The sequence below is a fragment of the Marmota monax genome, unplaced genomic scaffold (assembly GCF_021218885.2).
Source record: "Marmota monax isolate L192 unplaced genomic scaffold, Marmota_monax_Labrador192_F-V1.1 WCK01_AAM20220418_F8-fsc00095, whole genome shotgun sequence".
In the NCBI taxonomy this organism is placed as follows: domain Eukaryota; kingdom Metazoa; phylum Chordata; class Mammalia; order Rodentia; family Sciuridae; genus Marmota; species Marmota monax.
The window spans coordinates 7,016,089-7,043,427 of record NW_026695244.1 but is presented as its reverse complement, the minus strand read 5'-3'; the positions used below and the strand labels follow the sequence as shown (position 1 = coordinate 7,043,427).

Genomic DNA, 27,339 nt, shown 5'->3' with positions numbered 1-27,339 from the left:
TTAAAACTTCAGGTAATATCCCCAGGGACAGAGCCTCCCGCTCCAAGCTGCCACAGTCTGGCTGGGCACAATCAGGAGCCACTTGTCAAAAGAAACTAACTTTATTTTTAGAACCACACACGACAAACAAAACAGCCTCTCAGGAAAAACCCTCAGAGCCTCAACTGCCACCACCAGCTTTCCACAAGCCTCTCTCTCCCACACAAGCTTCTCTCCACCTCCCACAATCCTCCTGCTCTTGAGGCCGATTGGCTGGGTTACGTGGGCGGAGCCAAAAAAGTCCCCCAATGAGCAGCTCCGTGGTCTGAAAGGGCAGGGAAACAGTCCAATGAGCATCACCGCAGAGGAGCCAATCAGCTAGATGTTGCTGGGGCCGAGGAGCCAATCAGCTAGATGTTGCTGGGGCCGCTGTGAGCCAATCATCAGCCGGCAGCTGGAAGTTTGCTGGCAGCTGGAAGTTTGCTGGGGCCCCTTCGGCTGTGGCTCTCAACATCTCCCCCTCTCTGTTTAAACAACAAGCATGTGGCTTAGGGACCGTGTCTGTTAGGCAGTCCAATTCAACATATGGTCCTTACCCGTCATCAGATGAACTGACCTCTAGGCGTCAGCCTCCTGTCTTAGGTTGGTACCACTGCAATTGGATCATACCCGTCACTGACTACCGGTCCAGCATACAGCTATACTTGTGGATAGGCCTTTGCACCAGTGGGGGGGTGAGGTTCTTTGCCTCACCTCTGTTGGCCCCCAAATTTTAGACCATCACTAGTAGAGGAGGATGCAAAATGCAATGACATTAAGCCAATTGAGGGCTCCTTTGAAAAATTGTACCACCGGTGACACCATCAGCAAAAATACTCCAGCACTACCACAATTCGCTGTACCAACAGATAGTTCACAATGCATACAGGTGAGCTCACAATGTGTCCAGGCAAGTTCTGCAAGCAGTTCAGTGATGGCTATTGTAGAAGCTGTAGATTGGTTTTATCTTTGACTTCACCAGCACTGGGATGAAGATAGGAATTCTGGCAATAATGGCTAAAGAAAAAATTATGTAACATTCCAGAAGGCACTAAAAGAAAACAATTTTCTTAACAATTTACATTGTCTTCACCGGCACTGGGATGAAGATAGGAATTCTGGCAATAATGGCTAAAGAAAAAATTATGTAACATTACAGAAGGCACTAAAAGAAAACAATTTTCTTAACAATTTACATTATCTTTAAGAGAATTATTAAATATAATGAAAAGGGAAGGTGAAAGTAAACAAACAGATCTGTTAACCTTCTTTTTTGTTTACATATTAAAACAATCCTCAACAGTTGTTTACCCAATTTAAATTAAACCATATAAATCACGTGAAAAAAAAATTTTTGGATCCATTTTATTGGGATCGGCTGTGGCTCTCAACACCAAGCTAGCAATCTGGTGCCTGTTCCCTACAGGCAGACAGATCCCAGGGAGGTGATGTGCGCATGCCCAGTTGCTTTTCCCAAACCTACTAATCAGACAAGCCACTCCTTCCACAGGGAGTGAAGAGCAAGTGGGGTGGAAAGGAGAAAAGAGTTAGTCGGCTACCAAACCTGCCACATGGGAACAGGCAATGACACTGAGGATCTTGCCAACACCAAATACCAAGGCAAACTTGCAATCTTTGTGAGGACTGGGGTGGGGGCACAAGAGAAATGCAGTTCTGTCAGGGTCTTTACCTCCCTCCTGGAGTTGGGCTGTGATGTTGAGCTCACATTGCACTTTCGCTTTCATAACCAGGATGATCTGCTCCTCGATGGTAACGGTGCCATCAGAATCCAGCTGTGGAAATGAACAAAATGCAAACATTCCCATCACCTTTAAAAAAAAAAAAAGCCATGATACAAGCATTCATTATTCCATCTTCTAATATAATTGGAAATTAATTTTAACATCAAGCTACCTGAGCAGTTCTTTATCAGAGACAAAACTCAAAATCCATCAGTGTATAATAGTTAAAGATAATTTTACCTGATTGGCCTAAAGAAAAAAACATGTCATAGCAGAAAATATGGATTAAATATGATTAGATAATTATATAACAAAAAATATAACTAGAAAAAATAATAAATGAAAATTTCTTGGAAAGTCATGAAGACTTGATATTGTTTTTTTCACAATATGTCAGAAATTGAAATGGACTAAGGACCAAATTTAGCTCTACCAAAAAATTATAAGTGAAATATGAACAAAACATTCAACATCTTTAGGCTTTGGATTATTTATCTACTAAATGGGTTAGTCCAAAAGGCCTCCAGTCATCCTTTTGCCTTAATGTTGAGTCTCTTCCCATGAATTTAGTTCTAGAGAGAAGGCAAGGAAGAAGCCACAATGTTTTGATGACCTACTCTCAGATGTCACTTGTGGTTAGTTGCACCACATTCTATATGTTAAAAGTGAGTCATCATCTTAGGCCACAAAGCAACTCTTACCAAATACAGAAAAAAAAAAAAAGAGAGAGAGAGAGAGAGAGAGAGAGAGAAAGATAATACCTTGTATTCTCTCAGACTGTAATGGAATGAAATTAGAAATCAATGTTAAAAAAAAAACAGAAGCTACTCTAACATCTGGAGAATAAAGAATACACTATTTGAATGACCAATGGACCAATGGATACCAGAAGAAATCAGAAATGAAATTTTTTTACAAAATACTTAGAGGTAAAGGAGAATAGCAACACAACATATCAAAATCATGAAGGCAGTGCTAAGAGAAAAAAAGTTCATTGCATTGAGCTCATTCATTAAAAGAATAAATAGTTAACAAATAAATAACATAACATCTCAAAGCCCCAGAAAAAGAAGAACAAATCATTGCCAAATGCAAGTGAAGACAGGAAATATTTAAAATCAGAGCTGAAATCAATGAAATTGAAACAAAGGAAATAATCCAAAAACTCAACAAAACAAAAATTTGGTTCTTTGAAAAAATAAATAAAAGTGATACATCCTTAGCCATGCTAAAAAATAGAGTGAGAATTTGCAAATTAATAAATTATGGAAAAGAAAATCACAAAAGACACTACTGAAATATAAGCGATAATCAGAAACTATTTTGAAAATTTATACTCTAATAAAATAGAAAATCTTGAAGATTTTGGCAAATTTCTACAGACATATGACTTACCCAGATTGAATCCGGAGAACATGGAAAATTTAACCAGATCAAATTTAAGCAATGAAATTGAAGACATCATTAAAAGCCCACCAAGAAAGAAAAGCCCAGGACCAGACAGATTCTCAGCTGAGTTTTACCAGACCTTCAAAGAAGAACTAACACCTATCCTCCTCTATTCTATGAAATAGAAAAGGAGGGAACCCTTCCAAACTCATTCTATGAAGTTAGTATCACCCTAATACCAAAACCAGACAAAGGTACATCAAGGAAAGAAAATTTCAGACCAATGTCCCTAATGAACATAAATGCAAAAATTCCTAATAAAATACTGGCAAATTGCATACAAAAACATATTAAAAAGATAGTGTACCATGATCAAGTGGATTTCATCCCATGGATACAAAGTTGATTCAACAAATGGAAATCAATAAGTGTAATTCACCACATCAATAGACTTAAAGACAAGAATCATATGATTATCTCAATAGATGCAGAAAAAGCATTTGACAAATTCAGCATCCATTCATGTTCAAAACACTAGAAAAAACTAGGGATAGTAGGTACATATCTCAACATTGTAAAAGCTATACATGCTAAACCCAAGGCCAACATCATTCAAAATGAAGAAAAAATGGAAGCATTCCCTCCAAACAGGAACAAGACAGAGATGCCTTCTTTCACCATTTCTATTCAACATAGTCCTGGAAACTCTAGCCAGAAATTAGAGAAAGAAATTAAAGGGATAGGAATAGGAAAAGAAGAGCTCAAACTATCCCTATTTGCTGATGACATGATTCTATATTTAGAAGACTCCCAAAAAAATCCACTAGAAAACTTCTAGGACTCAGCAAAGTAGGAGGATATAAAGTTAACACCAATAAATCAATTGCATTGCTATACATCAGTGATGGGATCAGTTGAAAGAGAAGTTAGAAAAACTATTCCATTCATAATAGCCTCAAAAAATAAAATATTTAGTAATCAATCTAATAAAGAAGTGAAGGACCTCCACAATGAAAACTACAGGACCCTAAAGAAAGAAACTGAAGAAGACCTTAGAGGATGGAAAGTTATCTCAAGTTTTTAGATAAGCATAATTAATATTGTCAAAATGGCCATATTACTAAAAGTGCTATACAGATTTAATGCAATTTCTATTAAGTTCCCAATGACATTCTTTATAGAAATAGAAAAAGCAATCATGAAATTCATTTGGAAAAATAAGAGGCCCAGAATAACCAAAACAATTCTTAGCGAGAAAAGTGAAGCAGCAGGCATCACAATACCAGACCTTAAATTACACTACAGAGCTATAGTAACAAAAACAGCATAGTATTGGCTCAAAAACAGACATGAAGACCAATGAAATAGAATATAAGACACAGAGACAAGTTATCTCATACTAGACAAAGGTGCCCTAAACATACATTGGAGAAAGGATAGCCTCTTAACAAATGGTGCTGGGAAAAGTGGAAATCCTTATGTAACAAAATGAAATTAAACCTTTATCTCTCACCCTGCACAAAACTCAACTCAGAGTGGATCAAGGACCTAGGCATTAGACCAGAGACCCTTCACATAAAAGAAGGCAATGTAGGCCCAACTCTCCATCATGTCATTTTAGGAACCAAATTCCTCAATAAGACTCCTAAAGCACAAGAGGTAAAATCAAGAATCAATAAATGGGATGAATCAAATTAAAAGCTTCTTCACAGCAAAGAAAACAATCAAGATCTTGAAGAGAGAGCCTACCTGATGGTAGAAAATCTTTACCACATGTACCTCAGATAGAGCATTAATCTCCAGGATGTATGAAGAACTCCAAAGACTTAATACCAAAGAAATAAATAGTCCAATCAATAAATGGGCCAAGAAACTAAACAAACAGTCCACAGAAGAAGATATATAATCAATCAACAAATACATGCAAAAATGTTCGACATCTCTAGCAATTACAGAAATGCAAATCAAAACTACTCTAAGATTTTACCTCACTCCAGTCGGAATGGCAATTATGAAGAATACAAGGAACAATAAATGTTGGTGAGGATGTGTGGAAAAGGTAAACTCACTGTCGGTGGGACTGCAAATTGGTGCAGCCACTCTGGAAAGCAGTACGGAGAGTCCACAGAAAACATGGAATGAAACTACCATTTGACCCAGCTATTCCACTCCTAGGTTTATACCCAAAGGACTTAAAATCAGCATACTACAGTGATGCAGCCACATCAATGTTTTCAGCAGTGCAGTTTACAATAGCTAAACTATAGAACCAACCTAGGTACCCTTCAACAGACAAATGGGTAAAGAAAATGTGTTATATATACACATGGAATATTACTCAGCCATAAAGAAGAATGAAATTATGGCATTTGCCAGTAAATGTATGCAAGTGGAAACTATCATGCTAAGTGTTCTCTCTGATATGTGGATGCCGACTCACAATAGGCTGGGAGGTTGGGGGCCGGGTAAAGGGGAGGGAGTTTCACCAAATTGGACAGAGTGGAATGGGGGGAAGAGAGAGAGGATGGGAATGGCAAAGACAGTAGAATGAATCAGACATAAAATTCCTATGTTCATGTATAAATAAATGACCAGTCTAACTCCATATCATGCACACCACAAAAATGGGAAGTTATACTCCATGTATGTGTGATATGTCAAAATATGTTCTATTGTCATGTATAACTAAAAAGAACAAGTTTTCTTTTTAAAAAAAAAAGTGAGTCATCAATGCTCATTTGAGAGGAGGGAATTTATCTCTCCCTCTTAATGGGACACATCCAAAATTTCATAAGTATATTTTTAAACAACCACAATTTTATGCTGGTAGTCTTTGCTCTAGATTTATTAATAATAATAGGATCCAAAGCTTTACATCTCTGTCTACTGGGGAATTCAAGATTCTTGAATCAAAGCAGATTATAAAGCCAATAGATTTACCTAAATAACAACTCCCAATAATATAATAATTTACAAATCCCAAAGCTTTCATTTCAGCTGCAAATATACTCATTCTCTAGAACTATTCTTTACGTGAGGAAACAAGCCTTTTGACATTGTGCAATAAGACATTATAAGCTGAACAGCAGAAATACATGCTCATGTCACTGGCCATACAAAGTATACATAGAGATTATTGATAATCATGATTTTAAATGATACATAAAGTGATATACTGGTAAAATGAAGAATACAGAAAGAAAACCTAAGGTAAAAATTATTTTGAGCCTGAACAAATTATTATTTCTGAACATTATTAGTTTGTTATTTTCTATTATAATTATAGGACAAAGTGAAGCTCAGTCAACAGATATCTAGTGTTAGGATTATCTAGTTCTCAATTATATTCATAGCACAATATCTACATTTATGTTAACTGTTTTCAGAAAGGATGAGAATAAGCAAAAATTAATTTGGGGAGTTAAAAAACACACCAGAGTCTTTGGCTGTCAGGGTAATACAACATTTTCTAAGTCACTACACTAAAGTGAATCAGAAAATCTCAGATTTCAAAAAGAGAGAATGAAATGACAACAGATGAGTCATCTGAATGGGCATGACAGGGAAAAAAAAGACTCCTTACCATTCATTCTTGAGGAGTAGTCAGGCGCCATTCAAGCATTCAAGTTGGGTTTTTGTTTTGTTTTTCTGCCTTTTATCCAGTTGAATAATTAAGTCTTTTCCTTCAATGCTGGAAATATTGGGTAAGCTCTAACCAAGTTTCAGAACTATAAATTTGATTCAGAGAAAGTGACTTTATTTATCAAACATGAATCTTTCAGATCACCCCTTGGACCATTTTTACTTGAACGTATTCATTTTTGTTTCTCTTTGGGCAGATGCAGCCTTTTCTGGTGGGGGTAAGCATTTCAGTAATATAAACATTTTGTAGTATACAGCTTCTAATGATACTTTGTTCTGAAAAATGTCATAGCTTAGTCAGAAGTAAGTTTGATTAGAATTGTCTAATTCGTAGTCTATTACATTCATCTTTAGTCATTTCTACTGAGAGCACAAATATACTTCATGTCCTCAGCATTGTATTCTCTTCTTCCTTTGTTACCAGTGTTCCTTACTATGGAGTGACATGAAAATGATAATGTACTTAAAACACAAAAGAAGTTTTCCAAGTCAATGTCTATTAATACAAAAGCAACAATTGCATCCAAAACAAAACACAACATTTAGAAAAGCAGATGTTAGTCATTTGTCCTGGACAATGATCATTTATGATTTGAAATAAAACACTGAGTTCCAACATCACACATTTAATGGCTAAAAGAAGCCCTAATTTGATAATGTGTATGTCATTGGAAATCTCTAAAGTTGTCATTAGAGATACCAATTGTTAATGTGAGAATATGAAAATCATCATAATTATAATGTTTATTCCATTTTCAAGCAAACATGAATCCATAAATTAGATGAATTTAAAAGGAAGCATTCTGAACTTCCACTTCTGGCACCATGGAGTAGACATATTTCTCCTATTCTTCCCAGAAAGTATAACAAAAAATGCCCTTGATATTCAATATAAAATGAACATTAAGATAATTCTGAAAGGGGAGAGGAGAAAGCAGACCAGGTAGGGAACTCAGACCCAATGGTAGGCTCCCTGGGTTGTTGAAGTAGTTGGAAACTCTGAAGAGTAACAGGTACAGAAAAATCAGCCTCAAGGGAAGCCTGTTCTCTACAGAAACGAAGGAAAGGGCAGCCTGACTGCACAGAAAATCATGAACATTAATAGCTGACCCAAGCCAAATACCACAAAAAAATAACTATAGTCCTATACACAACGCACACTGGCAAAGGCCAAGCAGGAAGCCTAGACTTCCACCCAGCAAGGCTGTAAGGAGGCACCCCTGCCACCTCCCAGAAAGGTTTGAGAGAAAGTAGAAAACCAGGACACTCACCCACACTGTCCTACCCCTCACACCGCCCCCCCCCCGCCTTTCCACACCATAGCCCGCATGTCAGTAGAGACCATGTGGGGAGCCAGGACTTCCACCTCCACCAGCCAGAAACAAGGGTGGGGCCAGAAAAAGCCCAGTGGGGAGTCAGCCTGGCAGGAACAAGGCTACCCTGATTGTGTGTCAGGAGAAACCACCTTAGGTGCAGAACTCATTCCCCCACTCATCTGGTACCAGTGAGTGCTGCCTGGGTACCTAAACTTCCATGTGTACTGAGCAGTAACAACGTGGCACCCCCATTTCAACAGCTATTTTAATACCAGATAAGACAGACTTCAGAGCAAACGAAATTTTTAGAGACCAAGAGGAACATTATGTAATAATAAAGGGGTCGCTCCACCAGGAAGACATAGCTATACTAAATCTGTATGCACCAAAAAGCTACAAAATAGGTGAAGCAAAAACTGATGGAACTGAAAAAGAGCTAAATCCACTATTACAGCTTCAACAGCCCTCTCTCAACTGTTGATAGAACAACTTAGATAACCAGCAAGGATACAGAACTCAGCAAGGCTGTCAACCAATAGGATCTAACAACCAACCGGATTTAACAAACACTTACAGAACACACAGCAATGGAGAATGCATTTTCATTCCAAGTACACTTACACCAAGGTAGACCATATCCTGAGTTTGCAGATAGCAGATCCTGGTACTACTTAGCCTCCATAATGTGTCAGTCACTCCCTCATAATATATGTAACATATTATGTAATATAAATCATATATTATACAATATATATTATACATAATCTATATTATATATTACATATATTATGAGGAAATGACTGATACATATAATAGATATTATATGAGATAATGATTGTATATATATATATATATATATACACACACACACACAAACACACACACACACACATATTTAATCTCCTACTGGTTCTGTTTCTCTGAAGAGCTCTAAGTAATATTGTTAGACATACTATTTTCCATAGTCCATGAGAAAGGTAAAGTGGTCTATAATAAGAAATTTGGTGTGGAATTCAGGGGTTTTCATACGTAATAGGATTGATGGGCCAAATCATAAATCAGTTTTATTAACTCTCTACTCCACGCTTTCATTTGGACCTCAAGAGTTCATATAGACTTAGGATTATTTTGATTTAACTTTCCTAAATGCTAATGTCACTGTCAAGATTGTGATTCCTTTGGGGATAGCCAAACAAAAGGAATTTGAAAATGAAAATAAGTTTTTAATTATTCTGAATTTGTTGTCTGTAATATTGGATTAAAATAGAGTAAAAGAATATGTTCTAATAAACTGAGAGCTTTGGGGGTATTATTGAATCATCCATCTTTAACTAAAGCACTATGAAAGTATTTCCATTTTTCCTTCTTTTTAATTCAACATAAAACAAGCAAACAGATGAAATACACAGCATAAATTTGTTAACAAATGCACAAACATGCACACATACAGATATAAATATCAGGGCTCCAAATTTTTTTAATCCTTTCACAAAGTGACATTGTTGCATACATTTGGTTGTTTTTAAAAAAAATTCCAATGCCTTGTTCATGCAAGAAATAAACTGAAAAGTAGTTAAAAATAAATATCTATAGTGTGTCTCAGAAAGACTTAAATGACAACATTAGATATGAGATCACATTGAGCTGCCACCCTTTCAACCTATTACTCATTCCTTTCTCTTTCATTTTAACTACCCGTGAATTTATTGTAGATATTTGTAGAGCTCCAATTACCAGTTAGAGATGAAGCATGGTTATTTTCTAAGAGTCATATAATGGTTATAGAGATGGAGAATAAATCAGCAGTTGCCATGTGTTGGAAGGGAGAGGGAAAGGAAGTGGTTATGGCTATAAAAAGATAGTAGAAGACATTCCTATGCTGGAATGCCTCTGTATTGGAACCAAGATGGGCCATCACATGCAACTACACGTGTGATAAAACTACATAGAGTTAAACACACACATGCACACACATACATGGATAGCCTTTGGAATCTGAATGAGGTAGGTAAGTCCTATCAATATCAATTTCCTGAATAAGATATTGTACTACACTTATGAAAGATGTGACCACGGAGAGAAACTAGGTGCAATGAATTCGGTACCTCTATATGCTTTCTTATGTTGCATGTGAATCTATAATTCTCTTGAAATAGCTTTTTTCAAACTCATGAAGTTTTTAATGAATTGTTTAGTTTAACTATAAAAAAGAGAAACAACGACCACATTTTAAATTAAGCACAAGATAGTCTCCTAGTGATATGGTTAGGATCTGAGGTGTCCCCCCAAAACTCTTTGTGTTACTTCAGGAATGTTCAAAAGTGAAATGATTAGATTGTGAGAACTGTAGCCTATTTAGTCCATCCTAGTTTGAATGGACTGACGGGGTAGTAGCTGTGGACAGGTGGGATATGACTGGAGGAGGTGAGTCACCTCACCGGGAGCGTTCCCTGGAAGGATTCATCCTGAGGCCTTTCCCCTCATGCTTTCTTTCCCTCTGCTTCCCGGCTGCCATGAATGGGCAGTGCTCATCCCCCAGAACCTTCCACCATAATGTCCTGCCTCATTCTGGGCCCAGAACAATGGGCATGGCCAAACATGGACTAAACCTCTGGAACTACAAGCCAAAAATATATTTTTATGCCATTCCTGGTCATATTGGTGTACTTCTAGATTCAATGGTTTTTAATAAATTCTCATAGTTTTTTCATAAAAGAATTACCAAATGCTGTAAATGCTTTTGTCTAAAAATGAGGGAACCCACAGAAAGTCCAAAGTGTTCATTAGGAATGTGTATTCATATAGAGCTGGAATTGATTTTTCATGTTTGCCAAGACGGTAAGACTGATCTATCTTTGTGATACTTGACTTCTCTACCTTCAAGAATGGCTGACCTACATAGTTACTCCTGGATTTACTATTCAACTCCTCTTACTTTATCCAGCTCATTCTAATAACCTTCCATTCCTATTAGACCATAGATTTCTACCATGAATGGTACTTCTTTCTCAACAAGTACTTGTGTTTAATGAGCAAATTTATTGAGAGAAATGGATCTGGAATTTGGTTAAATACATAAATCTGTGTCTTGTCAACATCACTTAAGACAGAAAACAAATAACTACCCTCTAATTTCAAACTTCTACTTCAGATTGATATGGCATATCACGCTCCTCTTTCTGCCTTCCTTATGCACATCCCTAGTTCTCAACTTCCAAGATAGAGCAAAAAAGGACTAATTTTACAATTAAGTAAAAAGATCTAGGAAAGACTTTAACAATGTCCACGATTTTCTTGAAACTTTATGGGAGTCACTTGTCATTACTAAAAAGCCTTTTCTTAAAAAAAAAAAAAAGTACCAAAACTCAAGAATCTCTTGTTAGATAGTTAAAATTGAACTTTTTTTGCATTATCCTTTTTTTCTTTCTTTCTCAACCTTTGTTCTGAGGGGTACATGTGTCAGATACCTTGAAAAAGCAATTCACCTACTTTCAACATTTTAACCCTGAACTCAGATAAATCAATGTAAGATGTTACAGGACTAAGACATGGCAGGGAAGTCAAAGTATTCAACTTCTATCTCAGACAAAAATTTAACCATAGTTAAGTCCACAAGAGTGAACAAAATTGTCTATTAACATTATTGGTTCAATGCCATGATAGATTCAAATACTTTCCACAAAGTACTTGCCAATAAATCGTACAACAAATAACACTTTACATTTTCCCAAGCTTTGAATTTGTCCAGCTAATTTGTTTTAGAAAAGAGGTTAAGCAAGTAGAACTTTCTTTCTACTCCACAGAAGTTATTAACACCACCACTTATAACACATATTAGGAGCTTCTACTTCAGATTGAAGTAAATTAGTGTTTTTTCTCAACTTATTTGGAAAAGTTCACAGAGACAATTCATAAAGGCAAATCCTTCAGTAACACCAAACTCAGCACTGACTCCTCAAATAAACCTCTAACCAATATCAGTAACATCTGTTAACTTATCAAAAGCCCAGGAAAATCCCTTAACATCATTTGCTTTGCTTTCTAATTGACTATTAATATTGTTACAACATACTCAACCAACTCTAAGCAACTATTCTCTCCAAAAGATAAGTAGTCTTAAACTAGCTCCTTTCTCAGGATACATTTCTTTAGCTGCTACAATCAAACATGATTTAAATAGTTCATCTTTGGTAAATGTCCTTCCTTGATTGGATTACTTCAATTGGAGCCTCATTTATTAAAGAAATTTTGCAATTCAATATCCCATCTTAAATCATCAAATTTTTCTGACTCAGTGCTACACTATGAGTTGGGAACATTGTAAAGACTGCTTAGTCTGGTGATAACATATATTGCATTCTATTAGCACAACTATAGTATCATTAAATAACAAGACTTTTTAATTTTATTTGATAACAAAAGCATCTGCATTACACTGTGTCTTAGAAGCAAAATATTCATTCTTTTTTCCTCCTCTTATTGACTTGATGGGTTTGCTTTGGTCATGTTTTAAATAATAAAGCAAAAATGTATAGCAACACATGCAACAGCACTGAAAAAGTATTGACTTAAAACCACATCACTGCAAAACATAATGCACCAACCAGCCTGAAAGCAATGTTCTGTCATGACTTCTCAACTCTGCCAGGCCACATGAAAGCAGCTATAGACAATAAGTAAGCAAATTAATGTGTATTCATATAAAACATTTTAGGAACACTGAAATTTTCATATCTATAAAATAAACTTTTAACTTAAAATTTTTTAAATTTTAGAACGTTTTTAGCTTAACAGAAAAATTGCAAATTATGGGAGATGGTACAGGGAATTCTCAGACATCTCCATACTCAATTTCCTCTCTTAACATCTTATGTAGCTAGACATAGTGCACATACCTGTAATCCCTACGACACAGGAAGCTGGGGCAGGAGGATCCTAAGTTCCAATCCAGCCTCAGCAACTTAGCAAAACCCTCAGTAACTAAGCAAGACCCTGTCTGAAAATAAAAAGGGCTGGGGATATAGCTCAGTGAGTTCAATCCTCAGTATCCCCCCCACCAAAAAAATATGTTAATGTGGCACATTTGTTATAAATGATAAGCCAATATTGATACATTATTGTTAACTAAAGCTTATACTTTGTTGAGATTTCCTTATCTTTAACCAAAATACTTTTTTGTTCTGAGACCCCACCAGGATACCCGACTGTGTTAAGACACCGTGTGTCCCCGAGTTCTTGATTGAGACAGTTTCTCCAAATATCCTTGTTTTTAATTATCTTGACAGTTCTTAGGAGCACTGATCAGATTTTTTTTATAATGTCCCTCTTCTGGACATTATATTGGTTTTATTATAACTGAAATGGGGTAATGCTTTAGGGAAGAAAGTCATAGAGGTAAAGCAATATTCATAAAAAGTCATATCAAAAGTACATATAGCTAGTTTTCTTAGTGTTATATTAACCTAGGTTCTTCTTTTGATTTTGATTAATTTGTTTATTTTTATTTACTTTTTTTTTTTTGGTAGTGCTGGGGATGAAACCCAGGGGCTCATGCTGTTGGGCAAGTGCTCTACCACTGAGCTACGTCTCCAGCCCTGCTTCTTCTGATTTTTATTCAAACATTTAAAAATGTGAAAACCATTCTTAGTTCACAAGGCATATAAAAATAGGTGATGGGCCAGATTCAAATAACAGATTATAGTTTGCCAATTCTTGTTTTAGTGGGTAAAAATTCTGGAATAAAATTTGCACAAACTCAAAATTACCTATTCTAATGAGAATAATTGAAAGAAATGAGACTCCACCCCATTAGCTGACAAAAGATTCATAAGATAATCAGAAAAAGAAGCTATCTACTGGCTGTTGCTTCAGAGGACTTAAAGGAATCTGATGAGTGATGTATCTATACAGGATATTTATCTATATATAGACAAGATTCAATTTAAAATATCAGTAACTATGACTATCACCACCTACATCAAGCTTGTAGGTTATGAAGTGAACATTACCTTGGTTTTAATTGTGAAATTACTCAAGGTAGCTAATTAGGTAATACGGATCAATAAAAGATTTTAATGATCAATAAAAGATTTTATTCAATAATAGAACATTTTAGAAATGTGAAAATAATACAGGACCAATTTCATCAATATCTTACATTCCCCATGTCAAATATGCTGAATGCAGGAATATTTAAGTATACTTCTTTTACCACTGAAATCATAACAAAACTCAAATCCATTCTGAAATGACTCACTTTAATATTCCCAAGCTCAGAATCTTTTGGATGCCCTCATTCCTTTAAGCCTAATTTTTCTTTCTGCACATCAGCAACACTGGATAGTGCCCATTGGCTCTGTGGCTGGGTCTGAAAAAGTTATGTTGGTGTCACAAGGAGAGCATGTGAGAAGATACAACCAAGATCCCAAATGGCAGCTCTCTTCTCTTTTGTAACATAACTTAAAATTCTAATTACCAGTCTTACATTTTTGTAAACATTGTGCGTGTGTGCGTGTGCACATATGCACACATATGCGCACACATGTTTGCTTGGTGGTAACTTTTTAAACAAGCAAGACTAGAATAAGGCTTATACTTTATATTTTGTTTTCAAATGAGCTCGAGAGAAAGGGACAGAAGGTCATACCTTACAATCTAAGTGGAACTGGGAAGTGACGGAACAGCAAGAGAGGGGAAGAAAATTAATCTATAAAACAGGATAGTAGTTGCAGGAACATGAAAAAATTGATTGCATCATGGGAAAATGTAATATACAAAATTTCACTTATGATACAATGAAAAGTATGCATGTTGAATATGCATAGAGCTAAGGACTAAAGGGAGATGTGGGTGTTTTTTTTTCTTGAACTCCCATTATATTTATATTTATAATTATATTATATTATAATGCCAAAAAATATATCATATGCAAAAAAATTATATTATGCTATAATGTATTATAATTACATTATAATGTGAAAAGTTCTCTTTAAAGCTAATGCTGTGTTGATAACCTAAAGAAATCTGAATCCTCTGTATATTAGACTTCAAAATGTTTTTTTCTTCATAAAAAAATAAAAAATAAATTAAAAAAGGGAAGAGTTTGGCCCCTTATCAGTGGCTGTCCAGTTAATTTTTACTAAAACATGGACAACAAGCCAGGTTCCCTATCTCCCAGTAGAATTTTCATTCACTCCTTTTGTCATTCAAGACAATTCTACAGAAGCACAGTTCTCTAATAGAGAATGAAAGCAGACAGTGATTATCACTATCCACACAGTGTTGACCTGCTTTTGGACATGACAGATGATCAAGAAGATCATTTCCTTCAGGCAGTTGGCTATCAGAATTCAAAATTATACAAAATCAGGCTTTAAGCCAATTACAGGTCAATACATAATAGTAGCAGTGGCCAAAGTTATACCCATTTGTAATTAGCATCACACCCGAGGCAACATATCTGTCATACAGCACAGCTTTGCCAACCTGGAGAAGAGTAGGGACTGGGAAAAGTAATATGGTTGATATCCATCAGCAATGAGAAGGCCATATTTGAGCAAAAGCAATGAGGTAAAGTCACCATTCACAATAAGGTCAACAAACTATAACATAAATTTATACACAGTAGAAACTCTGTGCATCCATGTTTTAACAACTATGCATACAGATTAGGAGCATAAAGGAAATTTACTACGAGGACTTATCAATTAAACAATTTTCTATGGTCTTTCAAAAAAAGGCTTATACTGGAACTCAGCCTCAGTTTCCCTAAATTTTGATATAAAGTTATGGTTATTCATCAGACAACAGTCATATTTACAGGTGAAAGGGAGGAAGCCAAGGAGAAAGTATTTCTTTATTTTTTTAAAAGTAGCTTTATTGAATCACATACATACAAACAAATATATATATATATATATATATATATATATATATATATATATATATATATTTATTTATTTATTTTGCATCCCTGGGGAAGCACTAGTGCTCTGCAAGCACTTGACTCAACCACTGAGCCACATCCACAGCCAGAGAAATTATTCTCAGTTGAGTGAATATATTGGGAAAAAAATAAGAAGTAAGATGTCCTGAGGCAATTTAACAAACAGATCTGGGAACAGTGGCACATGCCTGTAATTCCAGCAACTCAGGAGACTGAGGCAGGAGGAATGCAAATTGGAAACCAGCCCTAGCAACTTAGCAAGGCCCTAAGCAACTTAGGCAGACCTTTTTCAAGATAAAAAAAAAAATTAAAAGGGTTAGAGATGTGGCTCAGTGGTTGAACATCCTTGGGTTCAATCCCTAGTACCAAACATGCATGCACACATACATAACAGATCTGGGAACAATTAAGGGTTTCTGAAAGAGTTAAGAGTTTGTATGTTGTTACTGGAAGCAAAGTAAAACCCAATGAGAGCCAAAAAAAAAAGTTATATATGACAAGATCATGAGATCTAAGTGTAATATGGGGACAAACTTTTAGACAGACAAGGAGGAGAAACACAAGAGGTAGCAATTTAGGAGCTGATTAGATTGACTTCCTCTCCTACAGAATCCATTATCACTCAAAGCTTATTTCAAACATCATTTCCAACTTAGAAGCATTTCTAAAACGACTGCATGATGCTTTTGAAAATGTGGGCATGTGTTTCATTGTATTGTCATTTCCAGTGACTCTCAAGAGTGTCTGGCCCAGGAGAGGCCCTTGGACCCTGGGCTGAGTTGAAGGGCCAAGAGTTATTGTTTGCATGTTTGTTGGGGAAAGCAATCTTGGTTTTCCAGAACTCACAAAGAGCAAAACTTATTTGCTTTTGATGTTAAATTGTCCCTATTATACATTTATCTATTAAGAAATTTCTTGGTAGATATATTTGAATTCACAGGTAGGACAGGCTTCTAGAAAAGGAGAGAATGCAAACTTAATGAGGGACAGGGATTTTCAGTTTTGCAGTTTTTTCAATAAATCCTTACTTTATCACTTATCTTTTTTTTTGTTGTTGTTGTTTGTTTATTTATTTATTTTAGTTGTAGTTGAACACAATACCTTTATTTTATTTATTTTCATGTGGTGCTGAGCATTGAACCCAGGGCTTTGCACATACTAGGCAAGTGCTCTACCGCTGAACCACAACCCCAGCTCTTTTTTTTTTTTTAACTGAACATTAATTGGTGAGGAATGGAAGGATGTAGTGGGATGTGGTAATCAAAAGATCAAAAGGTACATTTACCTTCCTTATAGATTGTTTTTGAGGGTCACAGAAAATAAGGCATACAGAACACCTAAGTAAGTACTTTTTCATATAGCAAACACTGCATAAATGTGGCCTATTATTATTGCTATTATCATCAGATTTGTACTTTTATCACTGCCTAACTATAATTGACTAAAATAAATATGATGGAGGAGCAAAATGGAAAAAAAAAATGTTGCTGAACGTGAGGAAGCTGTGGCAGAGATCAGGTAGTTTTTCTTTGCTCTAATTGAGGAGATAACACGCACACTGCATATATATGAAAGTAAAGGACAGACAAATACATCAGGAAAATAAAATTCCCTTCTACTGAGGAAGGGAGATGGAAGTCCAGAGCAGATGCAAAGAGCTCATCTTATACAGTGTTGGAAGTCTGTCTCTTTCTCTGGAGTGGAAATTCTTTGAGGATTGATACATGTCTTCCTCACTCCAAGACCCTGCACAGTAAGTGTAAAACTTAGCAGTCCAGTGCAATTTTATTTTAAAGACCTAGAAAAGAAGAATTTTAACTGAAGGGCACCTCCATATTTACATACACACACACACACACACACACACAAGATTTTAGCTGATCATTTCCTTATTCTACATTGATTGGCTGGTTTAGTAGTGAGGCATCATAAGTATATTTAATCTACAAGTATTTGTTGAGACCTAACATGGACAAAACACTATCTTAATGTTAAGTTAGGAGATAGATATAAAGAAATACAAACTATGGATTTGGCCCTTAGTAGGCCAGGAAGTGCTATATGGACATTGGGCTTTTACAACACAATTATCATGAGTGATAAAAATTCAGTATACTCACATACAAAAAGTCATTACTGATATATTCCTAATATAGTGGGAAATAGAAGGATGCTGTCTCTAAGATTGATTTTAAGGAGATATTTTTTTGAGGCTGCAAAAAAGCCCCATGAGTCTACTCGAAGTTTCTTTCAGCCTTTACAGAACTCAATTAATCAACATGAAAATTGTGCTTAAGTTTTATTCACATAACTACTGAAAACTCTAGATATGATGTTACACATGCTAATCCATCCAGAAAATAAGACATTAGAATACACGTTGAGTGGAATTCACTTTGATATTCATTATATGCACCGTGCCTTCCTGGAAGCATTTTCTCCAGCAGTCTAGGCAGGGGGCGATGCAAACGTAGACCTAACTCATGCCCACAAAATTGTTTAAAATGCATTATGAAATCATTGCTCTCAGAGGAAAAGAACTATTTAAAAACATAAATTAAAAAACAGCCATCTCAGAAAACAGAGGTAGTCTCATTACAAAAGAAAGTAACAAGTAGTATAAATTATTCTTATTCAGGAAATGTCAGCCAATTTGCAATCAGATACAAGCAGTTTCATAAAGGAGGGCAGAAATTTACCTTCAGGGACATTACACATATAAGTGTATTCCAATCTTATCACCTCTATATTTGGCTAGAAAGAATTAGGCAATTTGGGAGTTACTGAATATTTTCATTTGTTATCAAGCTGTATCTTATTAACAAAAGTATTTTACATATTTGCTAATTCAAGCAGTAATATATAATTGGCCACCTTCCTATGCTCATGCAAATATTTAACAATATTTAATGAGCATTTTCTAGGTACTACACATTGTGGAAAAATGATTGTGAATCTGGTTTTCTCTCAAGTAGTTCAATATCCATGGCAGACAATCAGTATAACTAATATGACCTTGTGCTTTGTTTTTTGGTACCCAGGATTGAACCCAGGGGCATTTAACCACTGAACCACATTCCCAGCCCTTTTTCAATTTTTATTTTGACACATTGTCTTGCTAAATTCTTAGGGCCTCACTAAGTTGCTAAGGCTGGTCTCAAACTTGTAATTCTTCTGCCTCAGCCTCCCAAGTCACTGGGATTATAGGCATGCACCACCGTGCCTGGCTAATGTGATCTATTTTTTTAAAAATAACATGCTTAATGTCATTTTGATTAACACAGCAAATATCATGCTTAATGATAAATCTCTAGAAGCAATCCCATTGAAGGAGGAAGCATAAGGTGCTCACAGTAATTAATACCATTCAATGTTGTACTGAAAATTCTAGTTAATGCAATACGATAAGGTAAATGACAAAAAGAAATAACAGGTGCAGATATGGGAGAAAAGTGTTGCTGTTCAGGAATAAACTTGGCATATATAATAAATCAATCAATAAAAGTAACAGAGATTTTGTATACCAGCAATAACTGACTAGAAAATATAATAGAATTTATGACAACATTGATTATGGCAACAATGACAACCCTGATAGCCAGCACTTACAGAGAACAAACTCAGTTATAGGCAGTGTGTTAAATACTGCTCCTGAGAAGCAATGAATTTGGTATTAGACCATCTCCACTTTTAAATGAAGAAGCTAAGTCTTTTTGAGATATTAAGTACTAGCTAGAGAGGAGAAAACAGACTACAGATTCAGTTCTGATATCACAGTCCCTAACTTTTGCTATTTTGTATAGTCCCCTTTCTCCTCAGAGAGCTACAACTTTTCTTTCTTCAAAAGTCTATAAAACTCTATCAATCCATAGAATACCTACCTCGCTAGAGACAGCCTGCTCCTTTATCAGTTACTAAGGCAAGAGAATTCCAGAAACATCAAACTCTCCAAGAGACATGCATTACCAGGCCAGCAGCACTCACCTCTCTGTATGTCATTGTGACCAGATGCAGGTTCAGTCGCATCATTAGTAACCCACTTCTGCCCCAGAAGAGAGGGACCCTTTCTAAAATTAAAACTGGAGCAAATGGTTAGAGATTTGAGTTCCAAGATGAGATCAAAGAAGACGAATTTTCTTGGAATCAAAGAAATACAAATGAGCATATTCAAACACTTATGGGGAACCTGTAAACCAAAGGCACTATGGTAATTGTCACAAGGAGTTCCAAATGGTTTATTATATAGTCCTTTGCCCTTGTGAGTTTACAATCCAATAAGAATCTTATTTAAAAAAAAAAGAAAAGAAAAAGAAAAAAACAATTATGTGTCCCTTTTAAGCAACTTGGCCAGTCCTTTTAATTCTAGTATATTGTCATTGTGCATGTGGACTCAGGGATTTTCTACAGGCTAATGATGCTGAATACCTTTTCTGCATTCTTTCTTAAGCTCTATAATCCAACATCTAGACATCTACTAACAATCTTCTTCCTTGCATCTCAGCTTCTACAAGGTTACACCAGGAATTATTAGGACTAAGGCAAAGAGCTTCTGATAGTTACTCTACCTTCAGAATGAAAGAGGGAGGGAGCTATCAATCAAGTATTCATATTAATGGATCTATTCTAAGTCATCCGCTTTATGAATAAAACGTACAATTGCTATCAAAAAGAAATTAGGAAGGAGAAACCATAAGGAATAAAAGAAAGTGCACAGCTGGGCAGAGGAAATAGCCTTGCAAAATTCTCACACACGCACCTCCATTGAAAACCTTCAGCAGCTCCCAATCAGATTTAGAAATACTCTCTAAAGAATCACCTAATTAAAATGAAATCTTGACTAATCTGCTAGGGAAAAAAAAGAGAAAAGGACTGGCATATTAATTCTCAAAAAGCTTAAGGCTTCTGCTTGTTCGTATATATTTTTAAATTCAAGACTCTTAGATTTTATAGGCAGATGCTATTATTGCCTCTGTTTCCAGCGGAGGAAATAAGAGTAAAGAGATGAAATGCACTTTCCAAAATCACACAGGCATTACAAATTTTAAAGACTAAGCCAGGTGCAGTGGTGCAGGCCTGTAATCCCAGCAGTCTGGAGGCTGAGGCAAGAGGATCACAAGTTCAAAGCCAGCTTCAGCAACTTAGCAAGGACCTTAGCAACTTAGCACAACCCTGTCTCTAAATAAAAAATAAAAAGGACTGGAGATGTGCTCAGTGGTTAGGCACCCCTGGATTTGATCCCCAGTATATAAAAAAAAAATTAAAGAATAGCTCAGAGAAAGACAAAAAAAAAAAAAAAAAACAATACAGAGAGGGAAGAAAGAAGGACATGGATGTGTTCTGGCAGATGACAACTGAGGCCAGATGGAAAATAAACAGAATGCATGGATGTTGGTTGGAAAGTCGTAGTTTTATTCACAAAGAATTGAGGACATTCTGGAGAAATGAAGTCTACTTTGTGTGTACTGCCAAGAAAAAAAAAACACATCTGGCTCCCTTTAATCCCACTGCCTGTGGGCTACTGGGACTGAAGAGACTACCCGCAATTAGTGCAGCTACTGAGAAGTCCACCCCTTCAGGAAGAGAATGCTGCCGTGTAACTAAAGGACAAATGGAAACAGTCTGGGTGTCAACAGGAAAGAAAAAGAACAATCCAAGTATGGGATGTGCAGCTATAACCGTGCTGGTAGTAATAAGCACAATAGAGTGACAGCAGTCATGTTTCCATTTAACTGTGCTAAGGATGGTCTCCCAGCTTAGCTAACCATGGAGGACATGCCCATGTCCTGTGACTGTCCTCGTGCTTAATTCTACCAGTCATGACCTGTTGGTAATTCCATCTATAACCACATTTTCCAATTAACACAAGAAACTCAGAGAGGTGCAGAGTGTAAGTTTATTTGTTTGATTGATTTGCCCCCTTTTATCTCTATCCCCCTCCTTCTCTACAAACATTTAGGTGAGACACACACACCTTTGATATGGGTATACACAACATGTATTCCTGTTTTGTGTGCATATATTTTAAGGTATAGAAATGGTGTTATACATGTCATTGTTTCTCTGTCACATCTTATCGTGTTCTTACAATCTCACCATGCTGGTTTGCATACATTTAATGCATTGCTTTTTATTGCTGCATAATAAACCGTTAAAACACTCAGACTGTGCCCAATTTTCTAACATCATAGAATTGCCACAATGATCATTGCCTGTGTGAGAAATTCCAAAGGCTAGATTCCCAGGGGTGGGTATTGCTGTGATAGAATGTGTTATACATACTTAAGCTAAACAGTGCCAAACTGACCCCACGGCAAGGGCACCCCTAGTGGGGTTAGGCTCTGAAGACAGAAGCAAGAGCATAAATCATGGCTACACTACTGTTAGGCATGTGAGTTGAGTATACTAACATCTCTTAGCACAGTAATCTCATTTTAAAAAGTATAAGTAATTATAGTACATGCCTCACAAAGCTACTACAAGAATCCAGTAAGAGAATAAAGTACTGGGTATAGCATTTGGCACTTGGTAAGTAAATAAATGGCATGAAGAATTGCCCTTTTTTTCTACCCAGTAAGAGATTTTTTTTTTTTTTTTTTTACTTTCTAGTAGACGCTGAATCTTCTTTCTAGAGGTCATTAGAGCTCACCCTCCTTGCTGCACATAAGAGGAGGCTGGGTATTACCTGGGCAGGAATCTAAATGCAGCTTTCTGGGTTTCCAGTCCAAAGCCCCTTCTCCTGCACCAGAATGCTCATGGCAGCACTGGGACTCCATGCAGGAAAAATTAGTAAGAACTAGGAACCAAAATCTGCCCATTGGGATCTGCCCACACCAAGTACCATGAGAAAATCACATACTTCGACTCTACATCATGAGCTTCTGGTGCTTTTTTCCAGTCATAGTGATGATTTGCATTCATTTCCCAACACTCACGCTGTCTCAGAGCCACAGTAGGCAACCAAGTCATGCAGCAACCATCCCACTCTCAAACCCAGCAAAACCAAGGTTATTTCTTGATAATTTTGTAATGGAGGCAGTCAAGAAGGGATGTTCCTTCCAAAAAGAACAAGTCATTCATCTGTAAAGAGAGCATTTCCCAGAGAGCTTCCAGCTGAGGTGCTTTAAAGCATCTGTCTCAGCTTTTGAGCTAAGTCTCTGATCTTTTAAACAAACTCCAGCTGATGACTGAGCTCAGGAACTAGAACCTGGCCATTTTTCATAACCTGGGACTCCCCATGGGCAACCTTTGCCCCCAGGACTCTCCATTCGTGGCTGAAACTGTCCCAGTTTGCTAGCTATACCTGCTTCATCCCGCTTCCTCACTTTTTTTATCTTTCATGGGCATTATCCCCTCCCCCAACAAACTTCTTGCACCCCTAACTCCATCTCAATGTCTGTTACCAGAGGGACCCACTCACACAACAATGAAAGTACCAAGCACATTTATATAATGGTCCTCATTCCCATGCGATAACTTGACTTCAGGAAATGCATTGCTAGGCTCTGTACTGACACACAACGAATGAAGGCTTGGGTTTTGAACTGGGCATTGAGGCAAAGGCAGCATCTTTACCACCCAAAACCTACAGAGGTCTTGCAAACAATTGATGAGCACTAGTCTATCATCTATTTTGTCATATGATCTGATGTTTCTTATACTAAGTATTTATTCTACACAGATTCATTCTGCTTTGGTGAGTTCCCTTTGGTGTTCTATCATTATAATTTAAGCTAGGAGAATATTCATCAATAACTAGGTGCTTTTAAAAAGCAAATTGAAACATTTTCATAAATGCCTGTCTCTCATACTTGGGCTAATAAAATCAGCAACTAAATCTTGGAGTAAATAATACACAGAATGTGTTTGGTCGCTATTGAATTTCAAAGCAGATAATGACTATAACTTAATGTAATAAACCAAAAATTATAGAATTAAAAGAATCTTAGTCCAATGTGACTCTTTTGAAGATGAAGAAACTGAAGGTCAGAGAATGTATAAACACGTCTGCAAGTTTTGTTTAAAGCCCCCAAAATTGATGAATGAAACATTATCACAAATTGCCATTTTATATAATTCTTTACCTATAAACATAATTAAATACCAATCAGTGTAAGGTAATGATTCTCAACCAGGAGTGATTTTGCTACCCAAGGACATTTGGCAACATCTACAAACACTTCTGGTTGTCACTGGGTGGCAGGGGAGAGATGCCACTAGCATTTAGTGGATAGAGGACAAGGATACTACTAAATATCCTACAATATACAAGACAAACCCCAAAACAAGGAATTGCATGGCCCAAAATGTCAATAGTATCAAAGTTAAGAAACGGATCTAAAGTTATTATAAGATGTTCAGTGTTTGTTTTATTGAAAGCAAAAAGAAAAGGAAATATTCTATATGTGGTTCCATAGTGTTTTTAATTGCACCATGTAATATTTCCCCATTTCCTTAGAAATGATCTAGAACTTTGAAATAAATAAATGGTTAGAATTAATTTGCCCCTTATACTAAGAGGTGGTGGTTTCAAGCATATTTTCCAAATATGAGAGGAAATGTAGTACATTAGAGATGTAGTACATTAGAGATCACCAGAGTTTAAATAGCTGTAATGAAAATGTATCACCAAATCCTTGGGGACTTTTTCCAAATTCATATTCCTTCTGTTAACTTGATGACTTTTGAATGTACCCTCCTTTTAAGCAGCCTTTGCTAATATTATTAATCAATGTATGAGACACAAATTGTTTTATTTTTAACAAAATAAATTTACATGAAATATCCTGCTCATGATAGGTAAATCCCAGTAAATCCCAAGACATTTATTTCCTAGAAACTCCTGAGTTTTACTTTATGTGATTTTTGACTATGATGGGTCGATTTTTTTTTTCAAAACATTACATAGTTCTTGATATATCATATTTCACAATTTGATTCAAGTGGGTTATGAGCTCCCATTTTTACCCCATATACAGATTGCAGAATCACATCAGTTACACATCCATTGATTTACATATTGCCATACTAGTGTCTGTTGTATTCTGCTGCCTTTCCTATCCTCTACTATCCCCCCTTCCCTCCCCTCCCCTCCCCTCCCCTCCTCTCTCTCTGCTCCCTCTACTGACTTTCGTTTGTCCCCCTTATATTATTTTTCCCCTTCCCCTCACTTCCTCTTGTATGTACTTTTGTATAACTCTGAGGGTCTCCTTCCATTTCCATGCATTTTCCCTTCTCTCTCCCTTTCCCTCCCACCTCTCATCCCTGTTTAATGTTAATCTTCTTCTCATGCTCTTCGACCCTACTCTGTTCTTAGTTACTCTCCTTATATCAAAGAAGACATTTGGCATTTGTTTTTTAGGGATTGGCTAGCTTCACTTAGCATAATCTGCTCTAATGCCATCCATTTCATGATGGGTCGATTTTTAACTACCATTTATAATGATTAAAATTTAAACCAGTTATTTGAAATTCAAGAACATAGTTTTAAGTTTAGAAAATACCAGAACATACATTGATCCCTCAACGCCTTCATTTTGTAACGAAAGATTTTTTTAAATAAAAGTTGGGACTTCATTTGACGGTCAAATGCGCCCTCTACCGAATCGGACAGAAATAACCTTCAGTCCGTTTAAATTCACAGGTCTCACACTGCGTAACACCCACAACCACATGCATTTCTTTCTAGCTCATCTGAAAAGCTGTAAACCTTACATTGGGTTTGACTCAAAAAGGGAAAAAAAGTGCCTATGAATCGTGCCTTGTGCATTAAAGAGGCTCCGTTGTGAAAGATCACTCAGCAAACCCCTAAACAATAATACGGGAGGAAAATGACAACCACCACTTACTCCTAACAGGAACAACCGAGCTGCTTGTTAACATTTAACACTATAGTTTTATTCTATCTAGTCTCTTTGCTTTAATGGTACGTGATCCTGTATTAGGGCTAGTTATCCTTTCAGACAGTGGCACAGTCGGATCTAGAAGTTTTAAGTTCTCAAAAGCGATGGTAAATTTCCAGCAGCCAAACCTCATGTGGATTATTTAAACGAGTACCATGGTCTAGGAGAAAGAAAAGTTCCTTCACCTTCCAGCTGCGCATTCTGATGCAGAACTCCGCTGTTCAAAAATACCCCTTAGTTTGCAGATGCCAAGATGCTGATCCCATCAGTGCGCGCCCCTGGACAGCACTCGCCCTGCAGCTCCACTAAACTGCCTGTCAAACCTGCCGGGTGCGGGTTTGTGGATGTGTGAGCGGGAGAGCCCGCGTGCGCCTTCTGGGTCTTGGTAACGCAGGAGGCTCCGGAAGCAGGTGCCGCGGGTTACCGCGCTTACCTGGGCTTGGGCGAGGAGACTGCTGCCGAGAATCAGCCACCAGCACATGTAGGGTGAAGCCCCCAGCCCGGCCATGCCCGGAACCGCAGGAGCCAGAAGCGGGGAGCTTCTTCCTGGAGCTTCCAGACTCTCCAACTTGGCCGGCGCGTGGCAAACTTCTGGCCGGGAGAGAGACGCGCTGGGGCGGCGGAGCCTGGCGCCACCGATCAGGATGCCCGAGATCGCACCGCCAGCGCCCCGAGCATTTCAGAGGTCCGTTTCCCAGGTCCTGCCGCCCCGTGGCTCCGGGAGGTCGCGTCCTCCAGGTGGAACCGCTCGCGTCCCGCGCCGCCCCCTGCGGGAAAGGGCGGCCCCAGCGCCCCCACCGCTACCCGCGCTCCTCAGAATCACTCGATCCCGCAGCCCAGGAGCCTCGAGAGCAACAGATCCAGAGATGCTGCTGCCGCCACCGTCCACTGCCACCGTCTCCGTTTCCCTCCACTAGGTCCTGTGTCCTAGAGCAGTCTCTAGGGGCGCCCTGGGTCCCCGAGGAGTGATCGAAAAGTTCCCTCCTGCACAAATGCGCGCTAACCAGCTATCAGCCAAGGGACCTCCCAATCGTGTACATAAAGGCTTCTGAGGCCAGGCGGGTCAGGGTCTGGCTGTTCGCTGAACAATGTACAGCCCTCTAAAGTTCTCTGATTTCCTCCTAACCCCTATACTACAGTATGTGTATGGCACGTGATATAATCATCCCCAAGTACAAACGAAATACAGAATTTTGATAATAAAGGAACTCAATCCTGAGAAGATCACAGTGCCGAGGATATGATCTGGTATGCCTGGCAAAGTTTTGTTTTGTTGCTGTTATTCGTAGGTTGTTTTGTTTTTGTTCTGTTTGGGGGTTTTTTGTTTGTTTTTAACTTTTGCAGGTCCACTATGTCACAGTCTGACCTCCAACACCAGAGTTAGCTGG

The 27,339-nt window shown here is 37.3% G+C and overlaps 1 protein-coding gene across 1 annotated transcript in view; it reads right to left on the bottom strand.

The window, feature by feature from the left end:
• Nucleotides 1-26,865, bottom strand: part of Pth2r (parathyroid hormone 2 receptor) — a 95,704-nt gene extending 68,839 nt beyond the window's left edge. The window contains exons 1-2 of the mRNA XM_046463092.2: nucleotides 26,385-26,865; nucleotides 1,709-1,811 (exon numbers count right to left, since the gene is read on the bottom strand). Of these exons, the coding sequence (XP_046319048.1) occupies nucleotides 1,709-1,811; nucleotides 26,385-26,459 (178 nt within the window). The 5' untranslated portion in view covers nucleotides 26,460-26,865. The remainder of the gene's footprint in view (nucleotides 1-1,708; nucleotides 1,812-26,384) is intronic.
• Between the last annotated feature and the right edge of the window lie 474 nt (nucleotides 26,866-27,339).